The sequence below is a fragment of the Coloeus monedula genome (assembly GCF_965178545.1).
Source record: "Coloeus monedula genome assembly, chromosome: 4".
In the NCBI taxonomy this organism is placed as follows: Eukaryota; Metazoa; Chordata; class Aves; order Passeriformes; family Corvidae; genus Coloeus; species Coloeus monedula.
Genome location: NC_138784.1, coordinates 1478400 through 1493010, shown reverse-complemented (window position 1 = coordinate 1493010; position 14611 = coordinate 1478400). Strand labels below are relative to the sequence as shown.

Sequence of the window (14611 nt, the reverse complement as noted above, 5' to 3'; positions counted from 1 at the left end):
GGTGGCTACAAGGCATTGATCTTTTATTAGGATCCTACAAAAGAGAGACATAGGGTTAGAGACAGCCTGCCACTTCTTTTTGGAGATGTTACTGCCTGTGGGAATTAAAGGCCTCCAGTTCTTGCTGCCTTTCCAGTGCAGTGACAGAAGCAGCAGCACAGTAATTGCTAAAGCAGCCCTTGTAGCTTTGAAGTATACACACTGATTTTTTTCAAAGTATTTAATCCCTCTTCTCCCCTGAGCCTGCTCTTTTTAGTTTCTTGAAACATGTTAAGGAAGCAGGTATTGTTGATGGCTTGCCTTATTCTCCCTTTATTTTCACAGCAAAGTACACATCTGGTAAGTGCTTGTATATGGCTTTACATTCTGCCTGTGTTGAGGGCAGCCAGGCTATTTTCTTAATATTGCCTTTGTTTATGTTCCTTTGAAAAACTAAGATATTTTAAGGTTGTGGGGTTGTTTTCTTTTAGATAATTATCCCAGTGGTCAGTCCTCCATAGAGCAGTATTTTCTAAGGAACTTAGGAAAGGTTGCTTCTTTTACAAACTCTGTTTGCTCTGTAACAAGTTCTTTTGAGCTTGCCTTAACATAAAAAGTTTTATTCTTATGGAGAGAGGTGGGCAAAGCAGGTGGAGTATTTCTCTGCCTGTCCAGAGCAGTGAATTGTATACTTCCTTTTCCAGGTGCAGAGCTTCACATATCCTTGAGTATTAGACTTGGCTGTGGTGAGTGAACAGTAAGCCCAGTTCTTGGTTCCAAATGCCTGAAAACCCTGGAGTGCTCAGCCTGTATTTGGCCTGGTTTAAATCTTTTGGAAAGGCAAGACAGTCTGGTGGAGACTGATTCTGTTTCCCACTCTTGCTGTTTCTCTCAGCTTTTGCCAGTATGAGTGTTGGAACTGAGAGGGAGAGAACAGCTTTGAGTGCAGAGGGACAGCCACCAGCCCTGAGGAGCTTTGGAGCAGCTTGCCGGAGGTGAAAGGCACAGACAGCTTAAGGCAGAAGTGCAAATCTGAGCAGTCAGTAGCTTTAGTCAGAACTTCCAAATCAGGACATAGCACTTGGAAGCAGGTGGTGCAGTGAGAAAACAACCTTTTTCTCTTTGTTTTCACTTTAATAAGGTAAATGAGGTTATTATATAACATCAGAGCTTATTTGTCTTGATCATGAAAGTTGACATAGAAAAAATAATTGAATAAAGAATGGCTGGAGCCCCCAGATGCTGCAGCTCTTTTCCAGAGCCTCTTTGATTACAAAAAAATAAAAGCTCTATATTGCTGTTTCTTCTGCTTTGTGTGACCCGTTGGTGGTCACACCACTAATGATTACATCTCTTGGGTGATCTGACATCTGTTTTTATGACTCATACTTGCTTTGGGCATGTGTGTCCATTTCTCACTGTAGCATCAGAGTATTTCATATCAGCTGTCATAATTCCAGCATGCTGTACTTCCTGCTGAAACACACCAGCTCCCTTTGTAAGATTCTGGAGTGATGCTGGAACCAGTTTGTTGCTTTGCTAAAAGTCCCTTCCATGTGTAAGGTATAAGCAGTTTATTTGCACCTTTGCTGTTTATGTTACATGAAGGCTTGGCACCCATTGGATAGGGTAGAAGAGTTGACATATTTTCACATGCGGCACTCACTTTTTTTTTTAATGTACTAATTCTGATAGTGGAGCATGGCAAGAAAATGTGCTGCTTCCTTCTCAATGCACTGGAGTTTGAGATAAAGGAAGAGTCAGTCTTACTAAGTGACATTCAGTCTTTGCTTTCCTTCCTGGCTTCTGCTGGGAATATTTTGAATTTTCTCTGTTAAAATATTCGTTATTCCTACAGTCCCTCTCTGTTATGTGAAGCAATTCTCCTTTTATTCTAAGCATGTGGTGAGGCCCTTACTCAAATTGATTTTAAAACTGGCTTATTTCTCCAATTACTTTGGTCCTAAGAGGTAACAAATAGCAGCTGTAGCATAGAATTTTGCCCAAGTCTAGTCATTTAGTTGTTGCTGTTTTCGCTCCTCCTTGCTGTAGATCTCAAACTTGTTCTCTTGCACAGAAGGAATTATCTCTTGTATCTGTGTCTGGCAGCAGTTTCCAGAGTCTGCCTTATTTCTCCACTGTGGTTTTCTTAGGAAAGGTGAGAATCTGAAGCTCGTTTGAGCATCTTCATTGAGAACCTCTGAAGGTGAAGTTTACTGACAGACAAACTGTGACAGTGTGAGCAGGAGCATCCAGGGATTTTCCTGCTTTGCCCAGTCCTGGGTGCTCCTCTCTTTGCAGGGCAGCAGTGGGACCTGAAGGACAGTCTGTAGCTTCTGGGAAAGAAATGGTTTGGGGGAAGCTAGAGGAGTGCTGCTCCCGAGTGGGAAAATCTGTCAGTCAGCAGCTGAACTGAGCTTGGTTTTAGAAAGGTCACTAGGAGAATTAGGATTGGTAAGAGATCTGAGAGATCATATTGGGGCTGTATAGTCTCGTTTGGTCTCAAGAGGTGAAAAGCTTGGCTTTCTCAGGATTACCTTTACACAGGTTTTGATAGTGAGGCAAGTTTCAGAAGTTTCCTTCTTGCCCCTGCTTCCTACTATGCTTCATGACTGGACAATTACAGCTGTTTATCTGACTGCAGTAAATTGGGTCATTGAACTGATTTGAGTTAAAAATAGGCATCTCAAACATCAGCAGCACTGATGCAACAGCAGAGTTGTGGCCAGTGGCAGGGAGGATCATAAATTCTTTTTGCTGCTGGGGCCAGAGTAACTCACAGTCGCGTCCTTGCTGTGTTATCTGCTCGCTTTATTCCGTGGTGACAGTCAAATAGTAGATTTGAAAGGAAAAGGATTGAAGCTTGATTGTGGTCAGCAGATGAAAAACTGCTGTCTCAAAATTAGCTGTACTCCTCTCAGATTAACTTGTATGTTTTACAGCTCTAAATAATAATTTCCTGTCTGCTGAGTAGGCCCAGTCAAGAAGACTAATCAGTGTGCAAACATTGCCGCTAAAGAGTTCAGATGCAGAGTCTGGCTGCCAGTGATGCATGAAATGAAATAGAATAGGTCTAGGCTTCCTAGACAGGCAGCAGAGCCAGCTCTCTAATGGCTGGGCTTGATCTTGCAAATTTGTTAGCTGTGGAAAGGCTTCTACATCACATATGATACATTTCTAAACACACCCACCAAAAAAAAACCCCAAAACAACCCAGTAAACCCCCCATCCCAAAAAGAATACCCTTAAATAACAGCCACATCACATTTACAGAAAGTTTTTTCTACCCTACTGTACTTTTTCTACCCTTCATCTTGAAGGACAAATTTGGAGAGGATGGATGGTGTTTCTTAAATGTACAGAAATGGCTGTGGGCAAGTCTAATCTGTTATCTCTTCATTTTATAAAGCAAGATAGGGAATTGAAAGAATATGTGAAGACCCCTCTAATTTTCACATATTAAACTGTTGTTTTATGTTGTGACTATCTCTTTAGGCTCCTGTCTTGTGAATTTCTCCAGTGTGGGCTGTGTTTCTATGTTATTCTCAGCCTGTGCTGCCATAGAGCCAGGAATGCAGGTTGCACACAGCAGTGCTCCCTGGACTAGCTCCTGCAGACTTCCAAGTACCACAGAGGGAATGTGGTGCATCCTGAGATACCCCTGTCTGTTTCTGATACCTTGTTTTTTGATCCTCCTTTGTTTTGCTTCTCCTGAACTTACTGAATATTTTCTTATACAGAGGTACAGAGCTCTGTGTGATGAAACCCTGTCATGAGCACCTGTAAACTGTGTGTGTTTTTACAGCCTGAATGGGAAGAGACACAGAGAAAACAACTTTGAAGGGAGTTATGTAGACCTAGCAGTAGAGTTTGGGTTAGAAAACTTTATGGATACTCTACTCTGTTCGTTCTTCAGAATGTCCTAACAGTAATGTATTTGTGAGTTTGCAATTTCTAATGTGCTCAGAGAAATGGATTTTTTTTTGTCTTTATATTCTTCCACGTCCCAGGAACTTTTTTTGTTATTTTTGTAAGTAAAGACATGAGAGGCAGACTTTTTGGGAATTGCTGAGGGAGAGGTGAGCAAGGCTCAGGATGGAAACATGAGTGATGGGTGATCGTCTGTCTCCTGGCTGAGCTATAGAGCAGTGGTACTGGCCCAGCTGTATCCAAAAGTGTGCATACTGCTCTCATGTGTGTGTTGCACACAACTGAAACATTTCAGTGACTGGTTAGGCTTGAGATGTGAAAGGATTCTAAAATAAGGAGGCTTCTTTCAAGATAGTTACTAAGGAACAATCCAGTCACCAGAAGCAACAAACAGATCCTGGGAGTCTCAGAATGGAAGAACTCTCATTAACCTACTTGGAGCAAGGGGGCATGTGCACATGCATGCCTTGTAATTTCATGGCTTCTGTTCTTAGAAGGGACTGATGGTGTGTTTCTTGGACCAGAAGTGTAAGATGAAATGCTGCCTTTTGCTAATAGGGTTGGATGACCTGAAATATATCTGCACACATGGAATGTGAGGAAAGGGAGGAGGGGACAGGGTGATTTCTGATGAGTCTTGTTGCCACTCTGAACTGACCTTGCTTCTAACTCTGGCCTTTGTTTTCAGCACAGTACTGAGCAGAGATTTGTTAAGTAGCATGCTAAAATGAAATGAAGGTTTCCAAAAACATTCAGATAAGCAAGAGATTCCCACCTCACTGTAGCTGCCTTGAATTTATTAGAAATCCAATATGTCAACCTTACTACTTGTGCCTTTCTCCTCAGCTCACCAATTCTGTGGCAAATGCTTTCCTAAAGTAATTAGTGGAGCAGAAAGTAGAAGTCCCTGAATAACTGCTGTGATAAAATGGCAGTCTGTTATTGTAATGACCTATTTGTTCTTTCCTTTAGGTACAATGGCCACAGTAGCCCAGAAGCACTTTTTGGAAGGGCAGACATATTCAGTGCCCCTGATCCAGCCAGACCTACGCAGGGAGGAGGCTGTGCAGCAGGTGGCAGATGCACTTCAGTATCTGCAAAAGGTGTCGGGTGATATCTTCAACAGGTAAAGTGCTCTCCTGAGGGGTTGGGTGCTCAGCATTCAGCATTACAAAACAGAGTGCTGTGATTAGGTTGCAGCAGTAAAAGGGCATTGTGTTGGTAAGCAATGGAAGTTCAGAGAAGGGATGAAAAAGGACCAGATGCACTTCAATGTAAGTTTATTAGATTCGAGTCTGTCAAAGTTAAGCATAATGAAATGGCTGCAGTTAGCCAGAGATTGTTGGTTATTAATTTTTTATTCAGTGGCAGACTTCCACAAATTGCATTACTGCTTCTGCTGCACTTATCCTTTATTCCTTCTTGCTCATGTATTAGAGGGGAGGCTTTGTTATTTAGAGTATCTTGAAGATATGTCTTTTTGAGTCATTGTGCTTGAAGCAGCAAAGTAGAAAATGTCTCTTTGTTCCGATCTCTGCAACATACAAACTGTTCTTTTTGGGCTTCTGGTGTTTTGCACTTCCCTTTTGGTTGGAAGGGCTGAGTGCATGAGACTGGGTTTCTTGCCACAGTATCATAATCCATCTAAGCCCATCTCTTCAAGGTTTTGGTCCAGACTTGGCATCTGTTGCATATGATCATGTTTAGGATTGGATCCATAAGACTGCCTATGTAGCAGATCAGAGAGATTCTTGTGTTTGCTTGCAAATGATGGTAGATAACGTGATACCTTTTTCCATCCAGTGCCATCTTTGACATCTCAGTGCTCTGAGATGGTGTGTAGTATCACTGGGAAGGAAACAGATCAGCATTTATCTTCTCATAGCCTGATTAGTAAAAGCAAATGCTTTGGTTTCAGGAGGTCCCATGACTATCCAGTTTAATTTATTATGGTGTGAGCAGGGTCATGACATTCTGTCTTTTTTTGAGTTTTGGAGGGTTTTTTTAAGGGTAGATTGAAGTTCTTTGGTTTCTGATAGTGCTACTTTGAAGGGCAGCCTTTGGGTGAAGAGCAGTCACCAAGGCCGAGCTCAGGTTATTGAGGGAAATAAAGGCTTTCCACTGGAATAGTTCTTTGTTTGGGCAAGAGCTGTGTGTGAGCTGGATTAGGTTGAAGACAAGGTCTCCTTCATTTGTGCTCTTCAAAGTAGGGGAACACGTCATGATCTAAGGCTGGGAGAAGGCTTTCTAGAGCTGCCGTAAACATGTGGAAAGCGCCTCTCAAACTTGGGCCTGGTTGGCAGGTTGGCCTGTCTCTCTCTGTGGGGCAAATAAAGCTCTTGGTAATACAGGAGTTGCTCTTTCTCTGTCCCTATTTTTCCCTATTTTTCCTCTCCTCACTGCTGTCTAACACAGTACCCTGTAATTTCCCTAGGGAGACAAGCCTGCTGCTTTGTATGCAAGTCACTCCCGAGTACTGAACAGTGACTGTGATGCTGTTCCCTCACTCTTCGGTGCACTCATGACTTTTAATTACCAATTTTCTCCAACAACAGAGGAGGCTTCATTGGCTTCTTTGTTTGCTTTGCCATTCCGCTGAGGTCTTGGCTCTCTGATATAATTAATAGCAATTTAGTAATTATGCAGGCATCTGATGAGAAGTTCCGTGACCTTGGTTGTTCCATGTCAATCAAGGGGCAAAGCTCTCAAGGTGAGAACTTTGCCACTTAGTGAAGAGTGACCTTTTATCTTCCCTTGCCTGAGATAAGGCAGCTCTGTCTTCCATTTCCAGGAAGGAGCTGCCTTATCTGGGGAAGCTGACTGTTCTGATCTGCAAAATAGCAGCTTGCAGTGTTGATGGAGAGGAAACTTGTTCACTGTGGGAGACTTGGCTGAGTGTGTCAAACTCATTACTTCAGTACTACAAAGATGCAGATGTTCTGAGGTTGTTTTGTGGGAACAGTTGGATTGGTACAGTGCTTTTGAGAGTGGCAAGCCAATCTGCTTTGTTGAAGGTGGAGTGAAAGTGTCTCTTACTTTCTATGAAAAAAGGAATATTTCCATTGTTTCCATTTTAGCTAATCAAAGTTTCTGCTCAGTTGTTGCTGACATGACAATTGAGTATGAATTCTTAAAATGAATGCGTCAAGATGGCACAAGAAAGATACCTTTCCATTTAGGGAGTTAGAAGAAAATACAAGGAGCTTTCCTCCTCTTCCCCCCTTTTTGGGCAATTTGGGAAATAATCCATGTGACAAGTCTCTGCCAGCCTCTCTTCTTTCCAATCATTCTCAAAGAAGCTTACTTGTTATTACCTGTGGCAAGATACTTGGTGAATGAGACACTGGAGAGTTCATTAGTTCATAGGCAATCAAGGGATGTGCAGGTGCAAAACCACAGGTAAGCTACGGCTGAGACCCAGAGCATCCCCACTTGGCCCAGCCTTGGAGAGCAGGCCTGGACTGCAATCAGGAATCACTTCGAGCAGGATACATCAGCTCAGCATCCCTCTCCATCATATTCCTAACCCTCAGGAGCAGAGACCCACCTGACCTTTTCCTGACTTTTCCCAGCTCTTGGCTGCTGGGCAATACAGGTTGATGTCTTAGGCCAGTGCTGTCCAGCAGTGCCTTCCTCTGAGGAAGTCCTCTCCTCTTGGTGCTGATATCAGTGCTGTGAGGAGATCAAGAGGCTTCATGTCCTTCTCAAATTTATGCTTTGAAGTAATGGAAGTTTTAAGCTTGTGTTAACTGAATCCAAGTAATTAATCTGTTGTGGAAGCTGCAGTAAAGATCAGATTCCCTGCCTGTAGTTACTGAGATATTAATACATACCATTACTTAACATAGCCAATCTGACATAATACCTATTTTAATTTAACTCCTGGACTTTTAAGGAGGGTTTTTAATACAGATAACAGGAGGTGGGATGACCAGTTTAAACACTCAGTTAACAGTAGTTTTTCATCTATTTGTTTTCTCATTACCGGTATTTTCTGGGTGGGAGCTTGTGTTGAAATCATGTGCTTTGGAATATTTTACAAGAATGTTGTTGTGATAAGTACTTGAAATAGGTGATGGGTTTAGGTTTCCTGATATGCCCCCCTAGTTAGGTAGGCTTGTCCTTTGGGATTTCTCAGTTTCTGAGGAGTTTGTGTTGGCAGGAAATGTTAATAATCTCTAATATTGTCAGTTTGCTATTCGAAGCGTTCACTTTTTAGTAATAGATGTGTGGAAAATTGCTTTTGCAAGTTACCTCATGGAGTGTTACAGCAGTAGAAAGAAATCAAATACTTGGGATTGGAATGTTGTTATCAAGGTCCTGGTTTCCTTTGCTTGTGATCCAACCCCAAATTGTCCAGTGTACAAAATTTCTCATCCTTGTACTTCTTTTTTTCAGTTTATAGAAGAATTTCTGGTTGTTATTTTTGAAAATCTTTATTCAGTGTCTTTTGCTTGTCTGGAATAATATTTTGCAAAACCAGTGTATCCTGTTTCCTCCCCAGTTGGATTCAAACTGATTTCATATTACATATTTGAAAAGGTCTTTAATATTAAGCAAAAGTTTAACTGAGAACCGTAGCTGGAAAACAAAAGCACTGTGGAAATGCTGTTAGGGGTGGTGAAGAAATCTGGTGAGGCTGTGATAAGGAAGGTAAGGAGTAGCTGGCTGGGCAGCAGAGCCTTAAGGGATGTTTAGGACAGGAGCAGAGCTGAGATGTGAGTCGTTCTGAAATTGAAAATAGGAACAAAATCGTAATCATGAGGTGCATTTGGGTGTTTTATAGCCCTCCTTGTTTTAAACTTATTACTGTGATTAGTCATGATGATCGGTAATGGAAGTGGGGGACTGAATACATCAGTGTAAATGTATTGTATTTAGGAGGCCTGTGGAATGGAAACTTGCCAAGAAGGGTCTTGCTGCAAGCTGTACTGTGCTGTCTGTTGTGCAGTGGGGCTCTGGAATGCAACTTGGAGCTTGGACACTGCATGGTATTGGTTCCTCTGCTGGCTGCAAGGGTTGGATCTTTCTAGGAGGAGAGCTGTCCACTGTGATAGCTCATCATCAGGCAGGTGAGTTTACACCAAGAGACGCACTGTAGCACAGGGAACCAATTTTTCTCCAGTTAATTTGAGAGTGTTATGACTCTTGTTTAACAACAAAGTGCCTCGTGGCACTTTGAAGTTATCCCAGGGGTCATCTGAAAGAGGATGCTAGGTCTAGTTTAGTTTCAGATACCTCTCATGAGAGGCTGTGGGAGCAGTCATTTGCTGCCAGGAAGATTAAGCAGAAGCAGTGAGGTAAAGAGTGAGTGGAGTGTCCTGCAGACATGAGGAAATGGAGTACGGGGAAGACATTTTGCCTGCAGATAGTTGTTGTTCTTGTAGATGTATGTCCAAGTAATGTGGATTTATTTTCCTTTTAAGTGTAGCGCACCCTTTGGAAGGCCCCATTCATGTGCTGTAATCCTCTGGAAGCTAACTTTGACAGCTTGTAAAGATGTAGCTTTGTCTTAGGTTACAATGTAAGATGTAACCAAAAGTATGTATTCTATCACCATCTGTTAAAAGCAGGTGGGGCAGGGTTCTTTATCTCTTCCGTGGCACATCCCTGATAACTCCCTCTGGGAGATGTCTCCTATTAATGGGCCTCATAAGATTACATCATCCCTTTGTGAGATGCTCCACCCAAGGGGAGGAACCAACCTGGATATAATCTGAGGTTTGGAACACCGCAGTCAGCCCTTACCTACTGGATTCCCAGAGGACAAGAGCTACATAGCCACCACTGAACCTTCAGAGGAGACCAGACCCTTCTACAGGATCACTGCTTCAGCAGAACCGTGTCTCTCACCTCAAGAGGAGTGCAGCCACCACTTAATCAGACTGCTACCACCACCCTGCCAGGCAGGGTGTCAGGTCGTATCCTGACTCTGTCAGGTTAGGCCAGTGTTTCCATAGTATTGCCTTGTTACACACACTAGTAAAGAACTGTTATTCCTGTTTCTCATATCTTTGCCCGAAAGCCCCTTAATTTCAAAATTATAATAATTCGGAGGGAAGGGGGTTACATTTTCCATTCCAAGGGAGGCTCCTGCCTTCCTTAACAGACACCTGTCTTTCAAACCAAGACAAGCTTCAGAGGTTCCCAGACTGTAGGAAGAAGACTTTAGGAGGTGACTCGAGGTTGTGATCAGCATGCTTGGAAGGTTGGGGGCAGCTGGCACTAACAGGCATCCTACACCCTTAAGAAGAGGCAAAGGGGGAGTGACTGTTCTGCAAGAGACTAGGTTGCAACTCTTTCTGGATGCTGCCAAAATCCTTAAGCTTAAGATCTTCTGGGACCTGATCTGATCTGTGCAAAATTGCAGGAGATGTATTCTGCTACTCCTGGAGTTGGTCTCAAAGCTGCTAAGTAAAAGGAGGCACACAACAATTTCAGACTTTAAGGAGCTCTTGAGAAGGTTCTTTCTACTCTTACAGTGGTAGTGGAATATCTTGTGGAAATATGAAACAGTTTGATCAAAACAGATGGCATGTGCAGTAGGAAAGGCAAACAGTAAGGAGAAACTAAGGTAATTTCAGTACATATTAATTGTTGATTTATTTTAGCTTGTGCTTTTTTTTAACCGTGAGGGGGAAGTCTCTTGTTTGTGCTCTGTTCCTTGTTGGAGAAAATTCAATATTGAGTAGCAGCCTTCAGGTTCCTGTGAGCTAATTTTGTCCAGCAATAAGTCTCTGTTAATTAAAAGGGTTTTGGCAAAGATCTTATGAACTTCCCCATCCAGAGAGTTGTTCCTTTACCCCTTGGTCCCTGAGCACAGGTGGCTGTGGCTCTCTGGAAATAGGCAAGGAGAGGCAGATCATAACAACAAATCAGTGTGTGCCTCACAGCAGAAGTGTTCCCTTGTTTCTTAGCCCACAGTTTTGGCAATATTGTCAGATTCTCCCACTATTTGTGACACAACTGCCATGTTATTCTTTTATTACACAAAGTGATAGCTCTACCTTCCCAACCAGCTTCAGACACTGGAGACTCACACGTGTTGGAGTAATTTTCTGTTCCTGTGGATGACTTTTGTGTACTCAGTCAGCCCTGGAGGGAGAGATTCAAACAAATAATTTTGTTTTACAGGCATGACTTCCATTAGGGATTCAGCATGGAGAAAACTGTCTAGAAAATAACACTGGGTGGCTTGAAATGTGTATTACAGGCTGTCTCCTATGGAAGTGGGAAGTGTGCACACCGAGGGGAGAGTTGGGGGAGGAGCACCAGCGCCAAAGGTCTGTTCTTCACCCTTGACTGGTGGATTAAATTCCCTTTCCATGGTGCTTCTTTCTGACTTGCTGTGGTGCTGTCGCTGGGTTTTGCAAATGGGGAAGGTTATAAGGGTTTAGATATAAATGCAACTGACAGTTGAGTCAGAGCAGTGCTTTTGGAGACAGTAGACTCATTTGTAGATGCTAAGGAAGGAGTTTCTGGTTTTATTCCATCTAAATCCTCCAGAACCTAAATTACCCACCTGGGGTTTCTCTTTAACACACTCTGCCATCCAAATTTTTTATCCCAGGCTCCAGAAACTTTCATCCCCTTCTCTAAATCCTCCAGACATACATTTTATTGAGGGAATTCACCATGCTGTGCCATTAATAATTTTTTCCCCTGCTTTCCCTGGCACAGCATGGTGAATTGGATTCCTTTCTTAATTTATCTAAGAATATGATCCTTATTCTGGATTAATGTGCATTATAAAACCAGGTATTTGCATTTTAATATACTTCTAGGACTCTTGTTTTAGATCAACCAGCAAAGGTGAACCTGAAAACATGCTTGATGCCTAAGAGGCATAACAAGAAATTCCTTTTAGAAGAGGAGGTAAAGCTGTTGCACTTCTGCTCTGTGGTAGTGCAGTAGGAATAGCTTTTCTGATTATCTATGACATATATATAACAGTCTTATATATATATATTTATATATATATATATGTATATGTATACACACACACACACATATATAACATTCCAATAGCTCAGTACCAAGAAGCAAGGAAGTTCGTGGTCTCCACAGTGCAGTTCTCTCTGTTGCTTTGTCCCAGTAACTGGGTAGTTTGATTTTGCTTCAACAATACTTTTGAAAGTGACATCCTGGATTTTGTTAATTCCAGAATGAACTCAGACTCCATGTGGTTTTCTTTCCTTTTGAGGAAGGGAGGGTGAGAAGCTCACAACTGAGCACCTGGCAGGGTTTTCTTTCTTTTTTCTAGCACATGGGCAATTTAGGGGATGGGGAACAACCAACCACACAGCCAAAATCATGCCCTTCATTACACTTCATGCTTACTTTTAGCTAGGATGAGGGGTTTAGCTGCTGTTAAAGCATTGATCATGAGAACTTTTCCTGTGTATGTCACAGGGAAAGTGGTTAAGCTATTAAAGTGTATGAATTTAGAGGTCTGGCAGTTTTGGGGTGGGGAAGGAAGTTTAGAAGGTACACTGTACGAACTTGTTCTGGTGTTACTGTAAAGATAGTCTTTCCAACAATGACTATTTGTGAGTTAGTGCATGGGAAAGGTAATTTCTAAAATGACAATGGAAAAAATGAAATCATGTGTCTAGACCAGTTCTAAAGGTGTCTGATCACTGACATGCCTTACACTGTTTCATTGAAATGACAGAGCAGCTGTCCGTGCAAGCAGAGAGGTAGCATCTGCTTTTTGATGCTGTTAGGAACATCTCTGCTCGTGGCCCAAAGTTTTCAGGGGAAAAGTAACTAGAAATTCCTCAAGAAAGTAAGAAAGTGCTGTAATCACTCAGGAAAGGTGTTAGATGAATAAGGTATCATAAAGAGTTGTTCTAATTTGTTGAAGAAGCACACTCAAATTAGCTTGTTGATGGGCATATCATAGGAGGTGCCTTCTGAGATTTGAGCGACTGCAATTGATTGTAGGAAAATGAAGAAGTAGCACTAAACAACTTCTGTTTCTGAAGAGTAAGTATTATGAAATAAAAAACTCCATTTGCAAAAAATATGTGAAGATATCTTTCCTTTAAGAGAAGAAGGCCTGTTTTGAAAGAGGAGGATCCATTAAGGAAGTTCTCTCTGAAAGCAAGGGTGAGAAAGGGAAAAAAAGCTGTTAGCGAGGAGGGGTTGTAACTGCCAAAGGGCTGGTGTATCTGAGAAAGTGTATCTTAAGTGGTTGGACTTGTTTAATTGTAGCAAAATTTGGAATGAGTCTTGGGAATCCACGCTACTCCTCACAGGATGCTGAACAGGATCATTGCTGAGCAAAAGAAGTGAGTGCAAGGAAATAGAAGAAATTTCACTGAGATGTAAGCTGTTGAAAAGTACAGGGATCACTGCAACAAACATGATAACCAGAAACATGGTACTGAGTGCAAAACAAAGTGACCTGGACACCCCAAGTCATGCTTCAAAGGCTGGTTTGGTCATTTACCAAGTATCTGATTACAACTTCAGCAGGTCAGCACACTGAGGGAAGACCACAGAGGCAGATCCTTATTATGTGATGCAAGTCAGAAAGGAAGTAAGCGTTTTGAGAAGAGATGAAGTGTAGTTGTCTTTGAAACAGACATTTTATGGTAGCAAGTCCTTTTTCTTGGTTAGGCTTTCCTTCTCCTGAATATTCAAGTCCAATTTTGCAGGACAGCAGTTTTTATAGAGTAAGCACTAGCTTGTAAATGATAGCTTTTAGATATGTGTTATTAAAAAGTAGGGTTCAACTTGTGATCTTCTAGTAAAATTTCATGTGATTGCCATCAACTGCTTGGAAGTGGAGAAAATTTCAAGTCAATGCAAAAACCTTTACTTGTAGACATGTGTTCTAAGTGTGGGTAAAGGCTACATTTTGGATTCCAAGAAAGAAGTGGTGGTGGTGAGACAATGATCAATGTTTTGTGTCAGTCCTTGCTGGCTGTAGTTTTTTCTGCAGAGCAGCAGTGGGATGGATTTGGTGATGGGAAGGCACTGAAAAAGGCAGATGAACTTGCACAGGTGGCCTTAAACTCAGCAAAATGGAAAATTAGGCAACTACTGAAAGGTATGTGCTAATTCCTGTGAATTAATGCACAATTGTTCAGGTTAATGAATTATGGACTGAAAATTGGATCTGCTGAGACTGTACTGTGAATTTCCCTAGGTTTTCTTTGTTCCAGGGGACAAATTATTCCACTCTTGGTTTCACAAGCAACCGAGATTTAATTAACACTTGGAAATTGCTTTGAGATCTTTGGGTGAAAAGCTATGAAGTTCTAAGGATATTTGATTAAATGCAAAGAAAAGCAGTACTTTTCTTGGAGCACGATGAGAGTGTGAACTCCTATCACCAGGGATCATTTTCTGCTCTGGAGGCAGGCATGTTTTGCTCAGTATTCTTATTCTTGATGACAATGGCTTGTTTTGGTGAGATCAACAGACTAGGAGCAGTGTTTGTGCTGTGTGTTGTCATGGTGTAAAAAACCTCCATCCCAATAAAGGAGTGGGAGCTCAGCTTTCCTGATATGTTCAGCCTTACATCAGGGCAGGACCTGCAGGGATGATCACTTAATTGTTTTTTGCTACACTTGTGTAACTGAGTACTCCTTACCTTGGTCAAGAAAACTGATTTAAAAGCATTTGGAAGGTATGGAGGAAAGCTAGGAATAAAGAGTAACTTCCTAACTGCCTGGCTGGGGGAGAGGAAGGC

General features: G+C 42.0%; 1 protein-coding gene across 5 annotated transcripts in view; it reads left to right on the top strand.

Moving 5' to 3' along the window:
- WASHC1 (WASH complex subunit 1) overlaps positions 1 to 14611 on the top strand; it is a gene marked incomplete at its 5' end in the record, with an annotated part of 40971 nt that overhangs the window by 6081 nt on the left and 20279 nt on the right. For 4 of the 5 annotated variants that reach the window (XM_082280247.1, XM_082280245.1, XM_082280246.1 and 1 more), the window contains one exon: positions 4882 to 5035. In XM_082280247.1, coding sequence (XP_082136373.1) covers positions 4887 to 5035 — 149 coding nt within the window. Of the gene's footprint in view, positions 1 to 4856; positions 5036 to 14611 lie in introns of those variants that run through there. The other variant, XM_082280243.1, reaches the window with a different exon arrangement.